Genomic DNA, 25,502 nt, shown 5'->3' with positions numbered 1-25,502 from the left:
ATTTTAATGTCCGTTGGAAACACCTGCTTAGTCTGCAGACATACATTCCTAATATAGTGCCGCACCATAGAGCATCTCTCCCTGGTAGTCATGAAGTACTTTAAGAAAGTGGTCATGGCTTTCATGGTGGACTGCATTGACATCACTGCAGACCAACATCTGAATGTGTGCAGGAAAAACCAACCCACAGCAGATGCTCTTATCTGATGTGGTTAATACAGCATTCGCCCATTTAGAAAACAAGGACTATTATGCTCGTCTGCTCTTTGTGGATTTCACATCAACATTCAACACACCTATACAACAGACTCTAATTCAAAACTTAATACACTTGGACTGAGTTACAACCTTAGCAACTGTGTTCTGGATTTTTAAAATATCTCTTCCTTCCCTGTCACTTTCAGCACCGGCCCCCTCTAGGGCAGTGTGCTGAGCCCCGTCTGTTCACTCTGCTCATATATGGAACCGCTCAGCAAAACAACTCTGTTGCCTGATTGTGAAGTTTGCAGATGATTCATCTGTAGTTAGTCTGACAACTGGCAGGAGGTGGAGCACATGGAGGGTTGATGCAAAGAAAACAACCTCTTTATCAAGGTGAAGAAGATAAAGGAGATGATGCTACACTGTCAGAGGGACAGCAGTGGATGTGGTCTCTAAGCTACAGGTACCTGGGTGTACACATCACTGATGATCTCACCTGGAGCACAAACATCTCCTGCCTGATTTGAAAAGCACACTAGTGACTCTACTTCTTTGCGATGCGTTTGACGCCAGAGTTCAGTCCTGACATCATTCTACAGACGTGGAGTTGAGAGTGTCCTCTATCTCTGCATCACCATGTGGCACCGCAGCTGTTCTATAGCAGAGAAGGCACAGAACAGCAATGCAGAAAGTTGTGAAAGCTGCACAGAGGATGGTGGATTGCAGCCTCTTCACCATCGAGTACATCAAGATCTCCAGATACAAGAAACGGAAACGGCATCATGAAAGACTCAACTCACCCTGTGCCTTCCAATGTTTCCCCTCTTTCCTTCATGCAGAAGGTTGCAGAGCAAATAGCAGGACCACAAGACTGAGGGATGGTGAACTATGTTGGTCCCCTGTAGCTCCTCCTGCCTTCCCCAGCCACCATAACATCTCATATCTTTGACCTTTTTGCAAAATATGCAGTGTTTTGCATAACTCTGGAAATTGCTCAACACTGGTTTTATTTACTGTTGCGTCATTTTATGCAGGAAACAGTTATACTTTCACCACTTCCAGGCAAGTTGGATGAAGTGTTTTGACCAAGGACACAACGATTGAGACAGAGTGGGGGTTCAACCTAGGCTCTTTATTGTTGTATACGACATTGATGCCATTCTGTTCAGAGGAAACAAGACAAAAAAAAATGCCTTGCTACTTGCAAAAGTATTCATCATCCATAAAGCTTTTTTCATATCTTTTCATGTTACAATCACAAAGTTTAACATATTTCATTTGGGATTTTTTTGATGAACCAAAGCCCCATAGTGCATATTTTTGCAACTACTGGGTTATTTTTTACAAATAAAAATCATACTCATGTATGTCAGTACTTTGTAGAGGCAGATTTTGTTAAAGTACAATTGATTTACACTTACAAAGTCTGCACTTTTGCTCATTCTTCTTTGCAAAATAACTCAAGTTTACTCAAGGTGGAATGTGATTTTCCATCATGTTTCAGTGCCCCCTAAAGACTTTTTCGCGGATTACGATAAAGATTTCTTCTGACATTTCCACAAAGGTTAGATTTAGAAATGTGTTCTCAGTCTCATAAAATAGAAAAGTTCAAGGTTGTAGCATTTATAATGGCGTTAAAAGATCCAAATAGTGAGGTACCAAAGTCATGTGCCAGAAAAAAAAAAAAATCATCAATTCTCCTCTACCATGTTTGACAATTGGTATTAAGTGTTTGTGCTAGTCTGCTGTTTTTAGTTACTGTCAAAAAATAGCCTTATGCATTATAGTTTAAAATGTAACACAGAAGAAACTAAGGTACTGCCCCTGTTTTGATGTACTTGGAATTTGAGAGATGGTTGTCAGGCACATTTTTTACTTTATCATTTAAAGAAGGTTTTGCTCTGCAAAACTGAAACCATGAAGTTCTCTTACCACCCTCAGCCCCACACATAACTGCCATCAAGTTTTTGTTTTTTTGGGGGGGGGGTTGAGAAAACAAACGTTGGAGTGGATTTATGTCTATTTCAATTTGTGTAATTATTTCAACAACTGAGGTGTCAAATCCCTGCAGGACACTCTCCAAGCATTCAATAATGCATTTTTTAAATTGTCAATAATAATCTATGTGACCTCGCGCAAAAACTAATCTTGTAATCAATATGTTATATCAACCGCAAAAAATACCAATAAGATTACAATTTACTGTTTTATATTCACATTTAACATGAACATTAGTGATTCAAACTGTTGTCACTAGTTGATAAGCAGATAAGCAAAGTGACACTCACTGTTGAATGTTTTGCAGACATACTTTGTTCCTGTAAAAACACCACACAAGTTTGATTGTTATCTATTTCCTGCATATAAACTAGCTTCGCTCACAGCCTAACAGGGCTTATTTACAGTATACCACATTTATTTGTCTATATGTGAAGTTTGAAGCAAAAATACAAACTTTATCAATTTGATGCATAAACATCTATTATGTGCGACAGACTGGCGACCTGTCCAGGGTGTACTCCGCCTCTCGCCCGGAACGTTAGCTGGAGATAGACACCAGCACCCTTCTCGACCCCACTAGGGTGTTAGAAAATGGATGGATGGATGGACATCTATTGTGGCATGTACATTACTGCTCAAAAAAATAAAGGGAACACTTTAAGTGTTAAACACCTGTTTAAGTGTTCCCTTTATTTTTTTGAGCAGTGTACTTTCAGGTGTTGCAGCGAAATGTTTCCTGACTCATGTTTTTGATTATTTTTTCGAGTTGGAGCAGTGGAACATAATGCGGTGAGGGCATATGAATGATAACACAGAAAACTCAGAGTAGATGTATGAATTACATAATTGTAGGGCTTAAATCACGATCAAATTTGTGTTAAGTTGTTCCTCGAGAGATAGGGTGCTTTTGTGGCTTTCTGCACTGCAGCTCTACTCTACTGTAAGTATTTGTAGGCAAACAATTGCAGAAGTACGATGCGGGGAAAAATGTGGCTTTAACACTTATTGTTTTACAATCTGCATCTCAAAAGGAGTGGAAGCCCTAACATACTGAAGGACAGTAATACCTTGTATATTGTATTTAATCTCTGGGCCTCAGGAGGTAGAATGCATGCTGCTAAGACCCAGGTGAGGAGATACAAAAAGACTGCAAACTGAGACCCGGCAGAGTCCAGAGTTCCTACTCATGTAAAAGTCATGACTTTTTCAGACTCGTCTGTTTTTTTTACATAAACCTATAAGATGCCCTCATGAATATATGCAACAAATTTCTACAGTGGAGTGTTCTTTAAATTTGAAATATGCAACAGATATACAGTATATATATATATATATTTATTTATATTTATAGAGAGAGAGAGAGAGAGAGAGAGAGAGAAAAGGAATAAAAGAAAGAACAAACAGAACATTGGAGTAGTCACAATACTAGAATTAGGAGAAAAATTTATTGTTCAGCAGTCAGAATAAGGAAACTTGTTCTAGAGAGCTAATATGACCTCAGACTGTATATTTAAGCTAAATCATTTTAATTTCTTAAAAACTTTATAATACAAAAGAAACTTCACTGAAGACATTTGACAACTTTGTGGCATCGGAAAATATCAGGTTTTTCAGAGCATACAGAACAGTAGATGATAAGGTTTTAAGTATTTGACATGATGTACTAAACTCAGAAAAAAATATTTCCATAGTCAAATAATCCTATTCATTAAAACCTCTCACAGCTGTCATTTGCATTCTATTTTGATTTCCACCTATGCAAAGAAGTCTAGCTGTACTTACAGTATATGACAGTATGGTTGAAGGGAGCTGGGGGGGGCAAAATGTAATATCAATTGTGAGTTGCTTCAGATGACACAGTTTGCCACCTCTTCCACCTGATATGCAGGAGAGACAATTTAGAAATAGTCAAAAACTTACTGTGTATATATATATATAAATATATATATAAGTTTCCACAGTTTATATTTTCATCTCATTTCCATAGCCGATTACCTGGTGCAGACACATTGCACATACAGAATGAAAAACATCTCTCCAATAGAAGCATCACAGCAAATGTTATAGTTGCAAGAATGTGAACTTGCAGTCTTGCTCCTGATCAGCCATTTAGAGAATTAAAAAGATTGTGTAAAAAAGAAAATGGCTACAAATACAAATCATATAGGTGAATCAATATTCAATTTTGATTGAATATTGATTCAATCAATTTTGGGTCTTTTATCACCTGTTGCAAATCCATCCATCCATCCATCCATCTTCTTCCGCTTATCCGAGGTCGGGTCGCGGGGGTAGCAGCTTCAGAAGGGAGGCCCAGACTTCCCTCTCCCCAGCCACTTCTTCCAGCTCCTCCGGGGGAATCCCGAGGCGTTCCCAGGCCAGCCGAGAGACATAGTCCCTCCAGCGTGTCCTGGGTCTTCCCCGGGGCCTCCTCCCGGTGGGACGTGCCCGGAACACCTCACCAGGGAGGCGTCCAGGAGGCATCCTGACCAGATGCCCAAGCCACCTCAACTGGCTCCTCTCGATGTGAAGGAGCAGCGGCTCTACTCTGAGTCCCTCCCGGATGACTGAGCTTCTCACCCTATCTCTAAGGGAGAGCCCAGCCACCCTACGGAGAAAACCCATTTCGGCCGCTTGTATCCGCGATCTCGTTCTTTCGGTCATGACCCAAAGCTCATGACCATAGATGAGGGTGGGAACGTAGATCGACCGGTAAATCGAGAGCTTCGCTTTTTGGCTCAGCTCTCTCTTCACCACGACGGACCGGTACAGCGCCCGCTTGACAGCAGACGCTGCGCCAATCCGCCTGTCGATCTCCCGCTCCCTTCTTCCCCCATTCGTGAACAAGATCCCGAGATACTTAAACTCCTCCACTTGGGGCAGGACACCCCCCCTGACCCGGAGAAGGCACTCTGCCCTTTTCCGGCTCAAGACCATGGCCTCGGATTTGGAGGCACTGATCCCCATCCCGGCCGCTTCACACTCGGCTGCGAACCGATCCAGCGAGAGCTGCAGATCACGATCTGATGAAGCCAAAAGGACCACATCGTCTGCGAAAAGCAGAGATGAGATCCTGAGGCCACCAAATCGGATCCCCTCAACACCTTGGCTGCGCCTAGAAATTCTGTCCATGAAAGTGATGAACAGAATCGGTGACAAAGGGCAGCCCTGGCGGAGTCCAACTCTCACCGGAAACGAGCCCGACTTACTGCCGGCAATGCGGACCAGACTCTGACACCGGTCATACAGGGACCTGACAGCCCGTATCAAAGGGCCCGGTACCCCATACTCCCGGAGAACCCCCCACAGGGCTCCCCGAGGGACACGGTCGAACGCCTTCTCCAAGTCCACAAAACACATGTAGACTGGTTGGGCGAACTCCCATGCACCCTCCAGGACCCTGCTGAGGGTGTAGAGCTGGTCCAGTGTTCCACGACCAGGACGAAAACCACACTGCTCTTCCTGAATCCGAGGTTCGACTGTCCGACGGACCCTCCTCTCCAGGACCCCTGAATAGACCTTGCCAGGGAGGCTTAAGAGTGTGACCCCTCTATAATTGGAGCACACCCTCCGGTCCCCCTTTTTGAACAGGGGGACCACCACCCCAGTCTGCCAATCCAGGAGAACTGCCCCCGATGTCCATGCAATATTGCAGAGTCGCGTCAACCAACACAACCCTACAACATCCAGAGCCTTAAGGAACTCCGGGCGGATCTCATCCACCCCCGGGGCCTTGCCACCGAGGAGCTTTTTAACCACCTCGGCGACCTCGCCCCCAGAGATTGGAGAGCCCAACCCAGAGTCCCCAGGCTCCGCTTCCTCAGTGGAAGGCATGTTGGTGGGATTGAGGAGGTCTTCGAAGTACTCTGCCCACCGGCCCACAACGTCCCGAGTAGAGGTCAGCAGCACACCATCCCCACTATAAACAGTGTTGGTGCTGCACCGCTTCCCCCCCCTGAGACGCCGGATGGTGGACCAGAATCGCCTCGAAGCCGTGCGGTTGCAAATCCGATTTTAAAATTAAGTCCCAGTTTTTTATTCACTCCAGTGATTTTATTCACTAATAAAATCCCCACGTAAACATATTATTTGTGTTCCTATATAAACTCTTCCATGGAGTGTTTTTTGAACACTGAAGCACAGCGCGAGTATACTGAGCACAAGCAAAGCCTTAAAAACCATATGAGATTGTGAAACATTCATACATAAATATTAAATTGCTACCTACAGACACTGCTAAGTATATAATTTGTAATGCTTTGTTTTCTTTTGTCTCTACCAGGTTTGCACATCTTAAATTTTGGTCCATTCTTCTCTACAAAACTAGATTTTGTTTTGATCAGATCAACTCAATTTTATTAGTTTAGACCATTTAAGCTATGAGGCAATTCAACGTGGTTTACAGTGGATTAAAAACACAGTGCCGTACACAAACATAAAACCTTACAGTAGAGTAGCAAAATAAAGATAACTATATTCATCAAAGGTAAAACTCTGCCCCAGTCTCAAGTCCTTTGCACCTACTAGCAGGTTCCTAGAAGTTACTCCCCTGTATTCAACTCCATCTAGCAACACTGCTTAAGATAAATTCTGCACACAGGACAAAAAGTTACTTTTGACTATTGCACTTTCTTCCCTCCATGTGTTTGCTTATGGCAAAAATGGCACTTTTTAATGTGTTGTTTAATTCTCCCATCTGAGCTGTCGATATCTGCAGCTAAAGGGGCGGGGACGGACCTTTCCGTCAGTCCCATACCTTATTTGGAAATGGGACTATTGCATTCCGGAAATGAAGGGGGCGCTATTTTCATAATCACTAGTATAAATACCTTAAGACGCGGAGTTAAGAGGAACGGAAGAAGAAAGAAAGACGTTTGAGAGGTTCTTCCACTGGTGTTCGGCGCACGATCAACAATGCAAAACTCACAAAGTCAACAAAAGGTATTTTTACCTTCTTAAATTTTTTCACATAGTAAATCAATACGCTTTTCTAGATTAGGTTGAAAATACAATTAACAGCTAGTGAAATTCGTAATTCATTCAGGGCGAGGCTAATTTTAGCATGTAGCATAGCTAATTATTATCCCGCTGGGCACCATTAGATAAAAATAGAAAAGTAGATAACATGTATAATTGAGAAATGTATTTTATGCTCAAACTGTTTTTTATTTTCATTGTACAGATCCACGTATCTATTTGCAACATGAACATATTTATTGCTGTTCCCTTTGCTCATACAAGCTACAGAACCATTTAGCACAAACTGCTATGGTTCAACATAACGGTATGTATAAACTACACTTGAAAAATATAAAATATTTTTTACATACCAGTTTTCTAGTGTTTCTCTTTTATTTTTAAAGGTTAATCTTTTTTTAAATATGTTTTGTACACCAATGTTAAATTTCTGGAAAGTCTAATATATTTTATAAACTAACAGCTGCCATTATAGTTGGGTGTTGTACCCAGATGTGATACTCTAATGACGAGTAGCACAACTTCAATATAGTTTTAGTAAGTAACTGCAATAAACTACACTAGTAAGAGTAACAAAGTATTTGGTGAAATGGCTATTATTAACTACTGTTTTACTGATCATAATGTGCAATGTGATTTTTTATTTTGTTTGGTTTTTTGTTTTTGAAGCTGTTCTCCAGGAGGTGATACCAGCACAGGGAGACTCAGCTTACCTCACCTTGGCATTGACCTGCAAGTGCTTTGAAGCCGTTGTGTCTGAGCCAGTCTTCAAGAAGAAGACTCACTTTGCTTGGCTGGATGGTAAGTCTAGGTGACTTTTTTCACCTAGAACATGTGAAATTAGATTTCAACTACATGAAATCGATTTTTCATTAACAGGTGAGATCAACTGGGGCAAATTTTCAAAAACATTCAAGGCAGAAAACCGGATTCCTTTTGCGGTTGTAACGTGTTTTTCCTGCAACCGGTAATATAAAGACTGTGGGCTTCACCGGCAATGGAAGACGAGGAGAGGTTACTACTGTGATGTCCGACCTGGACACTGCACTGACTGTCAATACTGAATGCAAGGAGAATATTAGTTGCTTTCCACTGTCTTTCACACATTTCAGTTATCACACATTGTTAGTTTATTTTGTGACATGCCATTTTAAATCATTTCTGCTAAATAATATTTGCCTTTTGACTTGTGCAGTCATCCTTTTTAATAATGTGTTCTTTCAATATTATATTCATTTTTGAATGTTCCTTTTGTTGTAGCTCAGTTGATTTGCATTATTTAGTTTTCATAGAAATGGTGCCGTTTCCACACAAAGTTACATTGTGGCTGTAATTTGTTGGAGAGAGTAGAACCAATAAAGTAGTTGTAAATATATTGTAACAGCGTTATTTAACAGTAGGACAACCTTGTTTTAAACATTTTAAATGCAAGCAAAGCTAGTAACTTGCAATATTTTATATGTGTAAATACAATGTTTCCTATACTTTTTGAACAATGACTGGAATCAATACAACATTTTTTTACAAACCTGACATACAGCTAAGTTGTTTATGTTTTAACAGTCAGAATCAACTTGGGGTTTTTTTTGTAATAAAGCAAGCACATACAGAAACATATTGTTCAGATACAAACAAGATTAAATGAGCAGAGCGAAGGTGTAGTCGGGGTGGAGGTGATGGGAGCTCAGATGAGGAGCAGTTGCATACATCAAGCCGGACTTTATGAAGGGTGGAGGAGATGAGCCCGGCGCCGTTAGACTGGGATGGAGACACATGATGAGGTGATTGGCTGAGCAGGTGAGATGACGAAAGTTATAGTTAGAATTTACACACTGGTTTAATTTATGTAACCAGTGACGTTATTCAAAAAGGTTTTCATATAGAAAAAAGATCATTCTCTCTGGCAGTTACCAGTGCAGTGTCTACTGCCGGGGTCCGAGCCCCAAAGATTATTTCTTGTCAAATAAACTTTCTAAAACCTACTTTCTCTCTGTGTGAGTCTTTCCAGGTTGAAGCTACATTTAAAGTTTTAATTAATCTCTTTGGGTTTTGCAACAATTGGATATTTAAGGGCTTTATTTTATGAATCAATTGCAATTGATAGAATTGATATGGAATTTATAAATGGAATAGTGGGACACCAATCAGTTTACTGGTTGAACTGGAGTCCTTATAGCAAAAGTTTCCAATGAGACATTATGGTAAACAATGATAATAGCTGAGCTAGGTCACCTGTAACCAAAAATATTCTAGTTTTCAGAATGGCACTTGTTAGAAGTTCAGACGTCCTTTGGTTTGTTTGTAAATTATATTCACAATGTGAATAATAAGAAAAATATTTGGCAAATAAACAACAAAAGTGCACTGTGAATGGACGTACTAAGTTGGCCAAAATTGTTGACTAAATGTTTTTCCGACCAAACCTCTTTTCCATCTAGTTCTTATTTAATAAGCCAGAGGCTATTATATTTTAGATTGTAACTTATTTATTTTAAGAGTACCATTCACAACATCAAAATATACTCCTCAAAAAAATAAAGGGAACACTTAAACAACACAATATAACTCCAAGTACATCAAACTTCTGTGAAATCAAACTGTCCACTTAGGAAGCAACACTGATTGACAATCAATTTCACCTGCTGTTGTGCAAATGGAACTTTGTACAGAACAAAGTATTCAATGAGAATATTTCTTTCATTCAGATCTAGGATGTGTTATTTGAGTGTTCCCTTTATTTTTTTGAGCAGTGTATATTATTTGAACTTAATTTGTTTATATCTGTTTTCTTAATCTGCGACGGACTGGCGATCTGTCCAGGGTCAGCAGCCCTCATGACCCGACTATAGGGATCAATCATGATAATTAATGGATGGATAAATGTGCTCTTAATGTAATGTACATTTGTCTCCAAAATATTGATTTGATTCATGTTTTATTACTTTTGTTTGAGATAGATTGGGTGTAAGGATAGATAAATACTTCTCCATAATGTTTCCTTATTGTTGCTTATTCTAGATTGTTTGTTACTAATATAATTTTAAATAAAGGTTCAATAAAGATTTGGAAATTAAAAAGTGACTTACCACGTGACAGACATACCACGTGACATATCACGTTTTGTAGCCATTTCTTTACTATTTAATTTGTATTTTTAATGTTGAAAGTGTTCTTGGGTGTTTTAAAAGGCGTTGTCAAATAAAATACGTTATTATTAGTATAATTATTATAACACGATGGGTACAGGAAATGGTGTCACTAGCGCCCCCTTAATTTCCGGAATGAAATAGTCCCATTTCCATATAAGGTATGAGACTGACAGTTGTCCGTCCCCGCCCCATTCTGTTTGCTGCAGCGAGGTGTACTTGCCCGAAAGTGCAACTGTGAGTTTATCCACACCCATTGACACTCTCATTGGCAGGTTTATGAGGTGAGAAGGGGGAGTAATCACATAGAGAACAAATATAGGTAAGGCTAGATAGAGATAGGCAAAGTGAGGGGAGACTCTTACAACCAAAAGCAAAATGGCAAATGGTGAGTTGCTTTGAACATGCAAAATTGATCATTTAAATTGGTATTAGAATTGTATTCTGTACCTCATGTGAAATCTGCATAAAAAATATGCATCTGGAGATGCAAGCCTATTTACCTTAAAACATGTCTTAGTGAATGTTTAATACAATATTTATATTTTTGTTAGGTAATGGAAATTCATCTGTAAGTCATCCAACTGGTTTGCAAATGGCAGCGAAGCACATACAGACATTCTCACTGGTCGTCTACTGTGTGATTATAGTGGTTGGGACAGTAGGAAATGGTCTGGTCATCTATGTGACCGGCTTCAAGATGAAGAAAACAGTCAACTCTGTGTGGTTTCTCAACTTGGCTCTGGCAGACTTCCTCTTCACAGCGTTCCTGGTGTTTACAGCAGTCTCTCTCTCTCAGCAGTACCACTGGACTTTTGGACAGTTCATGTGCAAACTCAACAACTTTGTGAGCTTAGTCAACATGTTTGCCAGCGTCTTTTTTCTGACAGCAATAAGTCTGGATCGTTGCTTGTCCATCTGGGTGGTGGTGTGGGCACAAAACAAGCGCACCGTTGGCAAAGCTCAAGTGATAAGTGCTTTAATCTGGTTGGCTGCAGGCATCTGTAGCACACCCTATGCATATTTTCGTACCGTGGAAGTCAGCCAGAATCAGACATACTGCAAGTACACTTCAACTATGACAAAGAACAAACATTGGACATTGTTTATATTCCGGTTTGTTATGGGCTTTCTCATCCCGTTCCTGGCGATATTTTTCTCATATGTGGCCATAGGGATTCGTGCCAGGCGTCTGCAGAGAATGAGGAAACAAAGACGTCACCGGATCATTTTTGCCATCATTTTTGCATTCTTTACCTGCTGGTTGCCTTTTCATGTTTTGAGTTTCATACAATTAAAATTCTTTGATTACTCAGATGTACAGTACATTGTTCGGGTCATAGGTCCTCTAACTGTCAGTCTTGCCTTCACGAACAGCTGCTTGAACCCCATCCTCTATGTTTTCATGTGTGACGAGTTCCAGAAGAAGCTCAAGCAGTCCATTTGGTTGGTTCTAGAAAATGCCCTTGCAGAGGACCACATATCATTTGTTACGTTATCTCGTTCAATGTCAAGGATTCCCAGAAAGTCTGATTCTACCGGCCCTGCTGAGGGGAAAGAAACTGAGACATCGATGATCTTAACAAAACCAAAAAAAGAGATCTCTACGAAGAAGTCCATGAACACGGAGGAAAACAGCCACAAACTGATTGAAATGGCGGACTTTAATAAAGTGCACTGAAGTGATCTGAGTAAAGCTTATTTGTAGAGGAGTGTGAACACGTGCAAAGACAATTCAAAGAATATTTTTGACGCCTGCTTGTTTTTCATCATTTGCTTACCATTAACAGGTGTTTTCGTATGTGGTTATCGAGACAGCCTGAGATGTACAACAGACAGTCTGATAAAATCGCACACAACCCCTTACCTTCCACATTCAATCAGCAAATGTAACTGAAAGCCTGTGTAGGTGTCCTACAGCAATATATTCTACATGCTAAGCTTTTAATGAAATTATTGTAAATACTGTAAAAAAAAGTATAAAATTACTTGTTTACTTTAGAACAGTTTGAATTTTGTTTTAACTTGCCTCTTTTAATGAACCTGTATGTTTAGGAATGCTCACATCTGTATGTTTGTCTACTTCATCGATGACGCCGTCAAAAGAGATAAAAATATTAATGGATGTTTCAGAAATTATTAAAAATATAATGACAAAACAATCCTGTAACACATTCAAGTCCTGATTTCTTATCTTACAGGATATAACAAGAGCCTGAGACAGAGTGTTTTGGTTTGCAACGAACAAAGCAGCTGGAATAACAGAAACCTCTAAACACTTCTGTGTGGTTTTTCGCTCACATTCACCTTATCTGAATCGCAACATTTGTACTGCAGCTCTTCCTTGCAGCCATTACATTCTATTGAGGTAAAAAAAAAAAAGCAACAGCTCAATGTTTTTAGAATACAAAGAATGCTTTCTTTACAAAGTTCATACTTCTTACTACAAGCACAGTTCATACGTACATAAGGCTAGTCAAGAGGAAATTAAAATAATGGTGGTATGTGAAAATGTTTAGTTTCATATTCTAGAATACAGTAGAAGTAGTACCAGTATAAAAATACAAATAGTGCACTGATTGCGAACCACTGGTTGAGTGGTTCGCAAACCTGGTCCTTAGGTAACCCTGCTCTTCATGTTTTAGATGCATTACTGTTCCAGCACATCTGATTCAAATGATTGCCCGGCCTCTTCTGCAGCCACCAAATCATCCATTCATTTAAGTCAGGTGTTTGGAAGCAAGACGACACCTACACATGGAGGACAGGGGTACTTGAGGACCAGGTTTGGGAACCACTGTTCTAAACCGCATGTAAATAAAACAGTGAAATTAAGTTTGGCAATTGTGCTCAAATTGCCAAAGTCTTAAAGTCTGAAAGTCTATGTGATGTCATTTCTGGACTGGAAAGGCAAATATATAATCTAAAACTAAACCGGGGCAAAATAAGATCTGTTTAAACTATAAAACTGCATAATGGAAAACTGCAATTCATCCTATTTCTGTCAGGTTATAGCATGAATTTAAACAAATATGTTCACATCATTATAGCTTAACTTCATATTGTTGCACTGTACTACAGAAAAGGTAGATCAAAGCTATACTTGCTCATTGCAAAAAAAAATTATTCAGCTGCTTTACATCAAAAAGTTAATTTATTCCTGATCCTCTTTAAAATTATCGCATACAGCAAAGTAAAACTCAAAATGTGGTTTCTCAGACATAAAATATTACCTGAAGCCAACAAATAGAGAAGGATTTATAGTAAGGACATGCCATGTTAGGGCTAGTGCTAATGTAACATATATTACATATATGGATATTAAAATGGCTAATTATGAGTAAGTTAATAATGAAAACAAAGCAGAAAAATTCCTGGTTCGACTGCTGGAGGGAGTATGAGGTAGTTTGACTCTTCTTTATGCCAACAACTTCACAGAGCTCTTTAATGAGCTTGGACTCAAAATCTGTACCTGGTCTGAGTGTATATGCTCTGGAATCCCATAATAAACCATGAATTCATTCCAGAGGCACTTTGCTACAGCCAAATCAAAAGGTTATGTATGGAGTAACGCCCAGACAAATATGAGATACATAAGAGCTAATAATGCAGATGAGCAGAAGACCCCTCTAATCACCTCAGCTTCCTTAAGACAGTGGTGCCCAAATTTTTTTTGCATCAAGGGCCAAAACTGTCAAGTTGAAAAGGCATATCTTTTTCATTTTTACAAACTCAACAATAAAATGACTACTATGACTATAAAATGACATTTATAATGGAATAAAGACATTGGACTTTTGTAGAAATCCAATTTCCAATTTAGAAGAGTTAATCATTATAGATCTTGCAGGTTCAGAAATGAACTACAACGGTGATTTTTTGACATTTTTGTTGGTCTTGCTCATGTAAAGGAAACCACACAAGATCTCAGATCTTGTTTCTGAAAGCTTTTTTTCTCGACTTTGAAGGAGTTAGCAAAGTGAAGAAATAAACCCCATAGGTATGTCAAATTTCATATGTGAAATTATTCAGAATTGCTCAAAGTTGCATCGTCCAAAATGTAAAATTTTATTTAATTCACATTAAGTTGTAAAGTTAAGTTTGTCCACACATGCTTATTTATAGAGTTATAACAATAATGGGCTCCATTTTACAATCCCATGATTCAGATTTAGGCATAATAAAAAGAATACTGATACAAAATCTGTTGAACAACTTTTGTGAGCTTATTTATAAGAATGTTACTCACGTGCTCAACAGCACGTTATCTTACATCACACCACAGAGGTTGGTGCTAGAGGTGCTAGACTTCCTGTTTGTAAGGTTAGACCGTGTGATCTGAAACATAAGCAGTAGGGTAAAATGCTGCAACTGGTTGTGTAAATGGGACCTGCATGTATCTAGTATAGGGTTGAACATGAACATAATGAACTGAAACTCTGGAATTTGAATTGGATAAAAGTACTGAAACAAACTGACTTAATGAGTCTGTGTTCTCTTTAAAGTGAACAGGCAATTTTGGAAAAAAAAAGACATAACTACATCTTTCTGCTGTATATCGGGCAGAGAATTACATATAAACCACTGGTACAAGACAAAGTCAAGTACACAATGACCACAACCACCAAATGAAATTGAACTTTGCATGTATGTAGTTACACTTATTGTAATTCTACCATTATAGCAGTAAAACTAACAATTATGGGAGAACTACACAGCAGGCCAACGAGACAAAAGTCCAGTATGTTAACTTCAATCTGAAGTGAAATGACACTTCGGTGAAATGCTGCAGTAATTTGTTGCTGCAGTAATCAGACGTTTTTAATAATTCCAAGAAATGTTGCATGTTTTTTGGTTCTGTTACCTGATATCTAATCAGGTCCGTTGCATTAGAGATAACGAATGAGAACACTCGATTTTTGGGGCTTCCCCACTTGCAGAATAATGAAACTGAGCTCTTACAATTAGTCACGATAAAGAAAAATAAAAATCAAGCATGTTCCAAGAAAAAAAAAATCAGTATGGATAACTTGTGTGTGCTTAGAAAATAACCAACCATTTCAGCTCTAATTTTTTTGTTACAAAGATTTATCTAATAGACAGAAAATAAACAAAAACCACAAACACAGGAATACATTACAGTAGACTTTAATCATTTTTGGATTATATCAAGAACGTACCAGTATGTGTGTGAGAAAAATACTACCTCAAAAGTCATTTATTTAGACATTTACACAAAATGTACTTGAGTATCAGGTCTGACACTCCAACATACCCCCACACAGGAAATTGAAAATATCATTTCTGTAACTTAAGGGACAAAAAGTCTGTTAAGGTTCAAAGTTCTGCTATTTCGTTCTACTCATCTATGGTTGTATGCAGGAGTCATCGAACATCAAATATGAATGCATGGCTCCTTTCCAAATGTGGAGAGTCCATTCTGCAGCTAACAAATACAAGGCAGGCAGTCAGTGGTCATAGAGATCCTTCATTTCCTTCAGAACCTTGATGCTCTCACTGTATCTCATCTGGTTTTTATTGGAGCATTCCTTCCATCTATGGCAAGAAAAAAAAAAACTTCTAAATATAAAACTCTTCTAAAAAGTGTTAATTGTGATGTATTTAATTATTTTTAAAAGACATTGTTTTTGTTGTAATACTAGCTTGCAGCTATTATTTGCTAGCATTTACACTGTTCTCATTTTATGAAAATGTCACAAATAATATTCTTGCACCTAAAATATCTGTGGTATGTAAAAAATGTGGGGAACTGAAGACACGTTTCTTTTGAAAACAAATGGGAATCACTGTCATTTCTCAAAATGTTTTTACTGAAAACAATTGCACCACAACTGGTTACCCAAACACAGTTGACCTTATCACCCCATTTCTTTCCCTTTCTGCTTATTTCAGTTACTGAACAACTGTGGAAAAAAGGAGCACTGTGGAAGCTCTGAAGAATTCCCAAAATTAGATTTTCCCCATGGCACAACTTTCATCACTTATGATGTGTAGGGATCATGGGAAACCTATTTGGTATAACAGACTCTCATTTGTGAGGAAGTCATTTCTCTAATGAGAAACACAAAAGGTGACACAACATGAACCAGCAAATACACAGAAATGGAAATAAAAGGGGAAAGAAATGTCAAAGGACTCAGAACTAGATGACCAAATAAACAATACCTTCCTCACATCATTCTGATTTAAGATCTTTGCATTGACTTTCTTTGATTTACAAATTCTTTTAAAATATATCTTTTGGATTTGCTGTAGAATAATGTGTTTTTTCCACTTCTCAGGAAGGTAGGTGCAAGTGTTAATCCTGAAATTTTGGAAAAAATCTTGAAAGGCATCATTTAGTTTCCATGGCACCAGCTGTGGAGCTATTTTGTTGGAGACCTGAGGGCAGCTGGGAGTGTTCAAAGTTTAAAGGGAAACTCAAGCTCTCAAAAGTTTTATATTTTAACTCCCCATAACTTTCTAGTTATGCATTTACCTCTTGGAAATGCTGGTTAATTCTTTCATGGGCAGGTTGTCCACAATTAATTTATTTAATCATATATGTTTTTGACAATCACCCTTTACCTTCAAAACAGATAGCTTTCCCAATACTTGCTTAACCATAACTTAACCAATAAGTGCTGGTAAAAGCATTCTGAATCAGATTAACTACAGTCCCAGATAACACTGAAAGTGAATCTTGGACTATCATGACTGTTTCTGAGCAAGAATAAATCTTTCCAAAAACAATAATAAAGGGTCTAAAACAGCTCATGAAGTACTTACTTCTGTCTTATCTTTTTCCAACGTTCCATGTGGTCACTGATGAGAGCTCCTGATACGGGAACCTCTGTGAACTGTGCAAAGAGAGCAACTTTATTCATCACAGGCAATATGTAAGTAGAGATTTGAACTTCCATTTCCCAGTAAAATTGAAAAAGAAAAAAATATCATTGAAATAATCACATAATTTTAGAACCTTGGAAATAGTGGGCTTTTCAGTCTGTGGGATCCTGAGATTGATGAGTTCACCAGAGGGGCTCACTGGACAGGCAGATGGAGGAGGAAGTCGGTACACATTCTGACCTTTGCCATTCATCATGTCTGTGACCTAAAAAAAACAAATTTTCTAAATTAAAACTAATTTAATAAGTTCTCATTGAAGCTATTCTAATGTATTAATACAGAGATTGGCTTTAACAAACGTGTCACCTCCTAAAAACAACCTTAACTAAACTGCGAATAAGTCTCTGTCCACATGAAAACAGATATTTGGCCCAACTGAAATGTTTAGCTATTTGCTTCCAAATATGTGGCAAAAAATGCTTTGCAAAGTAGAGATTTCCAAAAGTCAGGTTTCTAGTATTCACAGGGTTATCTAGACATTATTAAAACTGACTACATAATTGCCCACTTTGAACATGACCACTTTTCTTTTCATTTCTAAAAGCTACAAAGAATCGTAGGAGTTGTTAGTCATTTTTTTCTGCATCTGCCTCCTTTTGTTCTGACTTGGTTTCCATGAAACCTCAAACATGAGATGAAGAAGGTAATGGGAAACGGATTCAAAGAAAGTATATATTATGACTGAGAGAAAAAAAAACATTTACCTAACCAATGCTTTAGCAATTTTTTTTTTTTTAAAAACAGTCAAAAAAACATCAACTGTAATGTAGCCATTGGTTGTCATAAACATCCAGAGTTTACTCCTCTACTTTTTTGTTAATGCTTGTGTGTGATGAACAAAATAAAAGTGACAAACTTATTTACAGTCCCACCTCCTCTTCTGGTATGCTTTGAGGGGAGCTTGGAGAAGCTGTGGGTTCCCTAAAGGAAGGATTGTTTCTCATCCAGGATCGGCAGATTGGATACAGTGGGGTGGTGGTGTTGAATTGAGCTAAATCAACACTGCGATCAAACAACTTAATAATGTATGCATCTAAATAAAAGGGAGAAGGGCAGAAAATACAAGGACATATAAAAAAAGACACAATTCACAATACAGTAAATAGATAAATGGACCAATAATAAATTAGGTACAATTAATAATCTCTCATTGTATTAATTGCATTCAATTTACTCTGTTTATGTTGATTGGTCTCTGGGATGCCCTCATCCATCTCCTTTCTTTTCTTCCTTCTGTGCTGTGGAAATCTTGCTGAAGGTCTGAAAATGAAGAAGAAAAACAAAACTCATTTAACCATTGGGACCTACGTGTAGGACTGTCCAAAACATTTAATAATAAATAATAAGCAATAAATGTAATTTATGGATTTGTGATGCAAACATTTATCTGGACATAAAAGGAGAAACATGTTTATGTTCATCAAAAGACACATTTACCTTTTTCCAGCAGATGACGGAGACAAATCTCTAAAATGAGCAGAGAGGCCATTGGATGACTACAATGCAACAATACTGACACAAAGGTGCAATAATGTGAAGGTAAAAAGATATCTACGTTTAATAAAGTGAAAGAATAAATTAATACGAGTCCTTACTTGCTTAAAGTATCCACTGACAACTTTCCTGGGTCTTCATTTGGTTCTCTGTTTAAAGTGCAGAAAAACAACTGTTAGCATCAAAAGTTTTCACGGTTGTGATAATCAATATATTGATTATAATTTACAAACCTTTCATTTTCACTCTTTTCTACTAGACCCTTTAGCACCGCATCCAACCTGCCGCGAGCACCTGTGCTCTCCAGATCTAAAGAAGCAAAATTATTCATAAAACAGTAATCAACAAATACACTGAGATTTAGAAAAGGGTGTTTTTTTAAAAATCACGATATTAGCGGAGATGCAAAATAAATATAAATGTACAATTTTAGTTTTCCCATGTTTTCTACACTTTATGAAAAGCAAACACAAATCATGTTCAAGAAATTTTAATACAATAATAATGTAAAATACAAAACATTATTTCCGAAGTACTTTATTTTGTGATTGGTGGCAACTTTATTAAGTTTTATAATTATGAATATCTTACCTGGCCTTTCTGTTTTTATCTTGACGTGGTGCATTTTGTTCAGTTTACTCCCACGGGCTGCTCAGAAAAACAGACTTAAAACAGCTGTTTTGTATCTCTAACAGAGGTATACCCGGGTCTCTGAGCTAACAACGACCTCTTGTTGATTGCTCGGTAACAGCAACGTTAGCCAGTTAGCTACGGTTAGTTGTTCAGCCAGTTAGCCACCCTTCTTCATTAGCCTACATAAACTGTTAAAGCGACTCCAAAATCTAAATTCTAAATACAGACACTTATACTGAAAATGTGTTATTCTAGTAGCTCCAAAACAATTACATATTATTACCTATAAATACCTTACTTCGTTTATTACTGTTTCGGAGAATAAAAGGTACTAGCTCAACTACCGTTGCTAAGTTAGCTTGTTTTTGACAAGCTCGAAGCTGGCTTTCCTCTTCCGCGCGCTGCCGGTCTCCAATCACCCGATTGGTGCCTGTGTGAACAATGTATCATCTGTGATTGGACAAATCATGCCTCAATCAATTTTTACTCGTCGTCTATTGGCTGGTGCGTGAACAAACGTAGCAGTAAACATGTCTTGTGCTTCTATCGACAGACTCGAGAGCTTCTGATAGTTTTTCTTTTTTTAAAAGCAGACAGTTTTAAAGTGATGTTTTTTGTTTAAGATTATATTTGACGTTAAGCAGGTCTTTAACGTGCTGTGTGTATTTACATAAGCTATTTCGTTCCACCCTGCGTTTGCTTCCATGGTAACTATTGACTACAAGGTCAGACAAGCGCTGCAAAAGTGGCTTGTCGAGTTGCAAATCAATATTTTTTATACTGACGTTAATTTGTGTTAGTGTTAAGCTAACTGTTAACTAAACTGTGACATCTTGAAGTTGCTATGAAATCCAGGTAAGAAGCAATGGGCACATTTTTACTTTTGTAATTAGAAATTACAGTAAGTAAAATTTGTTGTGTTTTAGCGGACCACTGTTTACGAGGCAGAATCCATTCCCACCTGTATCCACGGTGAAGACGAGGGCACACTACTACCCATCACGCAAGAAGTCCCTGTCAAAAAAAGAGAAGAAAATTGTATGTTTAAAATACAGCTTCTAACATATACACAATTAATTTGCAGACTGGACCTTAAAACCCCTCTACTTCATCATTTGCAGCTCTTCCTGCATTATTTTAGTGTGTAGAACTTCATCTTTTGCTCGCTCAGTAGGGGTTTAATCTTATGTTGTCATCCACAAGGTTGCCTTAACCAGATATACAGTACAGACCAAAAGTTTGGACACACCTTCTCATTGAATTCAATTAGAAAGTGTGTCCAAACTTTTGGTCTGTACTGTATTTTTGTCGATTTGGATAATACACCAAATTCGACTGTTGTGTTCTAACTAAGATTGAATTCAAATGGAATTTAATTTATCTCTAATTGACTTGATCTACTAATACAACGTCTCATTTTTTGGTCTGTTTTTGTCTTTTACAGACTCTAAGTCCTGTTCGTTTACATCAGACCTCTAATAGTCCACCTCGCTCTCTAAGCCGGGAAAGCCAACAGCTGTATGAAATTCATGATTTTCCCTCCAGTGATGGACAGCATGTATTTACCGAGATCTGGCCCTCTACCGAATGTGGATCCTCTCCTGAGGGTAATGCTGATATCCCTGAAATGTTGCCACAACTCTCTACAAAATTAGAGACATCCACAGTTCCATCTGGAGTGAAGGAGGATTCTGTACTCGCAAAGTATGTTTCCCATTGTTTTCCTAATTACAGTGCCTTGCAGACGTTTTCATAGTCCTCAACTTTTTCACATTTTTCATGTTATTACCACAAATTTCAGTGTATTTTGTCTGAACTTATGTGCTAAACTTGAAAAGTGAGATCTTAAATGTGAACTGAGAGAAAAAGCGTTTACAAATAAAAATCAAGAAAGAGTGGCATTTCCTAATTACACAGAAATATGAAAAAACATGTTTTCCTGCAATAACAGCTGCAGGTCTGTTGACATATTTGTACAAATAGTGACCGATTTTTTCCTTGTTCATCTTTGGAAATAACTCAGTCAAATTGGATGGAGAGTCGGGTCGTTGTCTTGTGGAAGGTGAATGTTCACACCTGTTTCAAAATCTTCTACATCCTCTAACAGACTATCTTCCTGACTTGTTCAACATTTAGCACAATCCATCTTACTGTCAATTCAAATCAGAAACTTCCTTATCTCTGCTGAAGGAGCATCCCCTTTGAGTTTTGTGGTGATAATGTGACAAAATGTTCAAGGACTATGAATACTTGTCCAACTCACTGTAAGTATATATACATATATATTTTTGCTTTGGGAAGTACTAATACGTACTTTTACAGATACATAGAACGTTTTCGTCATGGTCGGCCTAAGAGTCGAGCAGAGCGCCGACAGATGATTTCTACTGATGGGGGGGAACAGATCCCGTTTTGGTGGATGATCCATTCATCAGTCCCCAGTTCAAACCCAGGTAAATCACTAGACAAAGGCACACTCTCTGTTGGTGTATTTATGTGGATAAACCATGAACTTGTGAATTTTGCTCTTACTTTCTCTAACAAACATAATATATGTTTCTTTTCAATGCATGGATGTTCCCTGTCCCTGAAAGACGGCCATGATTCTACCACTGACAGTCTAGATGCGCAGCCTCAACATGACATATTCTTAAATGTGAGTGCATTAATAAGTTTACTCAAATTAAACACTGTGAAACCAGATTCGCTTAACCATCTGGACAGGAAAAAAATAGGTGTACTGCAGATTGTAATTATCTAATTACATGCTCACCCTTCTATTTTAATTTAAAACCTCTCTTAGTTGTAGACACTTTAGGTTCTACTATTAATAATTAAATACACACTTCAGCCTGCTGTTGTCAAATGTATAGTTTCTAAAAATGATTTCAAAAATTACCAGGACATTTCTTAGAAAGCCAGATAATTTGCTTCTTGAGATTTATCATTTAGTTTTTCCTAAAGTGCTGTATTGTATTTGTATTCACTCACTCTGTTGTTTAGGGCTAAACAATTTTCTTTGTTCCCCAGGTCGGGTCTGACTGCTCTCAGGGGGAATATGATGATACAGAATTAATAAACCTTCAAGAAAGAGCAAGCAGACTTCTACTGAGAGGGTGTGTAGTGCATTACCTAGCAGTACCGATAAGTGGTTAGTGTTCTTGAGTTGAAATAAAACTGTTATCTTTCCAATAGTGAATGTAGTCCGAGTGATCGGTCCATTCCTGTTAGTTCAGATGGCCTAGGCTGCTCCGATTTCTCCTCTCCCGTCAGTGTGAACGAGCCAGTGCGACAGCCTTTGATTCCCAGTTTGATGAAATCAACTAATGGTGAGGCACATAACGTGAAATACATCTTTGAATGCAGCCATTAATTTCCAGTTTTAGTTGATGTTGATGCAAGAAACCTTACCCTGTCTTGCATTTGTTACTACAAACATTACGGCTGTGCTTTTTGTGTTTACAGCGGCGATCTGTCCAGACCCAGCTGCTGCTGCCTCCTCTCAGAAATATGTCATGCCCACCATGACACCTCCCACTCGCCCGGAGGACGATATTTTGTTCCAGTGGCGATTACGGAGAAAGATGGAACAGGCTAGAGGGTGGTCCCAGTCCATGAAGCAATCGGGGCTTCATGATTCTGCTTTCAGCTGGCAAGCCCCCAGTTTGGTCCATGCATCAGTCAGTGGAGAAGCTTGCAAGGTTGGATTTTAAAAGTGTATATTTGTTTTATGTCAAACACAAAATAGCATAATTATAATCCTTGTTGTATAATCTGTAGCATCAACAGAGCTCCCAGCCTCCTCGCTTCTCAGAAAGCGACGCACATCCATACATGACCTCTTCCCAAGCAGAAACCACTGAGGCCCACAGACGAGGTGCTCCAGCTCTAAGTTCTCCACTCTTCCTTACTGCTGGTGTTCCCTCTTCTTCTGTGATGTCTCAAACCCAGACTCTTTCCCATATTCCTGCTCACATGCACTTACTCTGTGATGTCCTTCCCTGCCCCAACCAGCCAACTCTTGCTAATGATGAGCGAAGCATTTCACAGAAGCTGGCTGAGCCCCAAACCAAAGCTGTCCACAGAGAAACCCAAGTCTCAGAAAGCTTATTGAGAACCAACAGTGACCGGCCTGTCAAAGAACGTTTGCCAGCCTCACGGCATGCATCCTCTGGAAACATAAAAGGAGATGGTCCTAGTCAGCAAAAAATACGCCGTAAGAACAAGAAGAAGAAACTGGTGACAAAAGAGTCTGACCAGAAGACAGCCCTACCTTCCAGGCAGCAGAGGAAAGCTGTGAGGTGAAATATGAACAACTTATTACAGGTGTAGATCTGTAAACCTGAATATCTTCTAAAAGTTCAATTATTACTGTAACTCTGCTCTAAAAGTCAAGCTCATATATATATATATATATATATATATATATATATATATATATATATATATAAATTAAATTGTTAGATTAATGGCTTGTGGCAACAAAAAAAAAACACAACTGTTTCTCAAAATGACTATTTGCTTTTTTAAGCAGAAATGAATCCCACTGAAAGGAATGTCCATGCTTTCTACATGATATGCCCTCAATATGTTTTCTTTGCTTCAATTGTTCTTTTTGTTGTTTTTTTTGTTTTTTTTTGCTTGAATTATAAGTTCTTCATAGTCTTAGTTGGTCATTCACCGTTTTTCTTTCAGCTCAATCTTCCATTAATATCCTTGCATACAACATTCTGTGAATGACAAGCTTGTTTAGCAGTGACATTTTAAAGCACACTGTCCTCATCAATGGACCATTTCTGTTTTTAAAAGTTTCAACATAACAGTCAATATAAGTTTCACTTTTTGATTGATTTGCTGAAATTCATCAGATATTCTAAGGGATTAAAGCGAACCTGTATAATGAAATATGAATGCTTTTTTTTTAGCTGGTTAACATGTTTACTGTGATTGCTGTTCAATCAGGGATTCTTCAAATTCGAGCAATCCAAAATACACATCATCAGTAAAAGAGCAGCATCATCATGATGAAGGCAAGGCGGTTCCAAAGGAAAGCTGCAGTGGGGGTCATGGACCACCGTCCTCTCCAGTTCACACTGCCTTAGGACAGGTGAGTAAACATGCATGCTGAGCGATATTCTAAATCTTACTAAAATACAATCTCAGTTCAAGTTCTGCTTTTACTTACATGCATACTTGCCTGTCTCGAAAGTGGGTAGACAGGGTGCATATTTACTGTTAGAGCACCTGTATCACTCACCAGTTAATGATAAATTTGCATACTAGTACACATTTTAATATGTTCAGTGTAAAATAAATCTTGTGGTTTAGTGTACTAACACTGCAACTTGCAATCTGAATCAAGTATTGTTCTTGGTGGACTTTAACAGGTAGTTTCAGAGGTTTTGTTCCCTACGGTGGCTCAGAAGACTCCAGTTTCATCCGTTTCTACTCCTAAAAACATCTCCTCACCTTCAGGGTCCCCAGTTCCTTTAAATGTTACACAGAACTCGCTGCAGGTCATTTCACAGCTGCTACAAGAGGCTGAAGGTAATCCTGTGGCTTGGTTGCAGTCCAGGCAATGACTAAGAAATATTTATATTCCAATACTGCTTTACAACTCCTGCATATGCTTGTAGCATCAAATCTTTCTTTCTGTACATCTGGATTTTGTGTCAGATTCTGATGAAAAAGAGTTTGAAGATGACCCTCTGTTGCAAGTCCTCCGCCAACAGAGAAAATGGGTGAAAGATCAGATAAGGTAGATTTAAATAAAGCTATAGTTTAATCAGTTTGCTTTTTTATGGCCTTACATTTCTGACCTGATCTTATTTTCGATACTTTTGGATTTTTATTAGATTCATTCATCAAATCGACACTGTGAAGATGATGTTTCCTCTTTCTTCTTTCAGAGAGGTGGACGTGAGGCTGAATGAATTCCAGGAGGGACAAGCAGTGGCTTGAACAAATCAGACTGTTTTTTTGTTGTTTTTTTTGCAGTTTTATATTGAAATAAAGTTTATTTATATGATAATATTTCAACATACAGTTTGGAATATGTCTATATGCATTAATTACAATCACAATATAGTTCATTTACAAATGTTGCTCAAAGGTATAGCAGCTTCAACAGTGAGTTAGGAA

The 25,502-nt window shown here is 38.3% G+C and overlaps 3 protein-coding genes and 1 long non-coding RNA gene across 5 annotated transcripts; 3 read left to right on the top strand and 1 right to left on the bottom strand.

Annotated features, from left to right (window-relative positions):
- The first annotated feature begins 6,227 nt into the window (after positions 1-6,227).
- On the top strand, positions 6,228-8,560 carry LOC114139720 (uncharacterized). The gene is made up of 3 exons (XR_003594494.1): positions 6,228-7,143; positions 7,385-7,980; positions 8,059-8,560. It is a non-coding gene; the product is annotated as an uncharacterized LOC114139720 (long non-coding RNA).
- A 1,453-nt stretch (positions 8,561-10,013) lies between these two features.
- On the top strand, positions 10,014-12,487 carry LOC114139488 (chemokine-like receptor 1). Its single transcript, XM_028009468.1, has 2 exons — positions 10,014-10,713; positions 10,880-12,487. Exons 1-2 carry the CDS (start codon positions 10,704-10,706, stop codon positions 12,004-12,006), a joined length of 1,137 nt encoding a protein of 378 aa, XP_027865269.1. The 5' UTR covers positions 10,014-10,703; the 3' UTR covers positions 12,007-12,487.
- A 2,970-nt stretch (positions 12,488-15,457) lies between these two features.
- On the bottom strand, positions 15,458-19,726 carry lin37 (lin-37 DREAM MuvB core complex component). 2 transcript variants are annotated; one of them, XM_028012843.1, is made up of 9 exons: positions 19,320-19,726; positions 18,962-19,037; positions 18,830-18,877; positions 18,672-18,701; positions 18,409-18,494; positions 18,107-18,267; positions 17,308-17,439; positions 17,115-17,185; positions 15,458-15,771 (listed from the first exon to the last, which is right to left on the bottom strand). In XM_028012843.1, exons 1-9 carry the CDS (start codon positions 19,351-19,353, stop codon positions 15,711-15,713), a joined length of 699 nt encoding a protein of 232 aa, XP_027868644.1. In that variant the 5' UTR covers positions 19,354-19,726; the 3' UTR covers positions 15,458-15,710. The 2 variants fall into 2 exon arrangements, with proteins under 2 accessions (XP_027868644.1, XP_027868643.1); XM_028012842.1 differs by having other exon boundaries at positions 15,458-15,881; positions 19,320-19,722.
- Positions 19,727-19,890: 164 nt separating this feature from the next.
- proser3 (proline and serine rich 3) lies at positions 19,891-25,404 on the top strand. The gene is made up of 13 exons (XM_028012840.1): positions 19,891-20,216; positions 20,288-20,399; positions 20,806-21,065; positions 21,684-21,814; positions 21,956-22,017; positions 22,392-22,477; positions 22,557-22,690; positions 22,827-23,062; positions 23,142-23,662; positions 24,324-24,468; positions 24,749-24,908; positions 25,038-25,119; positions 25,271-25,404. Exons 1-13 carry the CDS (start codon positions 20,206-20,208, stop codon positions 25,320-25,322), a joined length of 1,992 nt encoding a protein of 663 aa, XP_027868641.1. The 5' UTR covers positions 19,891-20,205; the 3' UTR covers positions 25,323-25,404.
- The last annotated feature ends 98 nt before the right edge of the window (positions 25,405-25,502 follow it).

Source organism: Xiphophorus couchianus, chromosome 3, assembly GCF_001444195.1.
Source record: "Xiphophorus couchianus chromosome 3, X_couchianus-1.0, whole genome shotgun sequence".
Taxonomy (NCBI): domain Eukaryota; kingdom Metazoa; phylum Chordata; class Actinopteri; order Cyprinodontiformes; family Poeciliidae; genus Xiphophorus; species Xiphophorus couchianus.
Note: the sequence above shows the minus strand (reverse complement) of the source record. Positions and strands in the feature narration are given on the sequence as shown.

Excerpts from the sequence above, each read along its gene's own strand:
- lin37 (XM_028012842.1), bottom strand. The coding sequence starts at position 19,353 with ATGCACCACGTCAAGATAAAAACAGAAAGGCCAG. Across the intron at positions 18,702-18,829 it reads TCAGTGGATACTTTAAGCAA|AGATTTGTCTCCGTCATCTG; the intron begins GTAAGGACTCGT and ends TGCTCATTTTAG. Across the intron at positions 18,495-18,671 it reads CCGTCATCTGCTGGAAAAAG|ACCTTCAGCAAGATTTCCAC; the intron begins GTAAATGTGTCT and ends CTTCATTTTCAG.
- proser3 (XM_028012840.1), top strand. Across the intron at positions 20,400-20,805 it reads CAAAAAAAGAGAAGAAAATT|ACTCTAAGTCCTGTTCGTTT; the intron begins GTATGTTTAAAA and ends TGTCTTTTACAG. Across the intron at positions 21,066-21,683 it reads GAGGATTCTGTACTCGCAAA|ATACATAGAACGTTTTCGTC; the intron begins GTATGTTTCCCA and ends GTACTTTTACAG.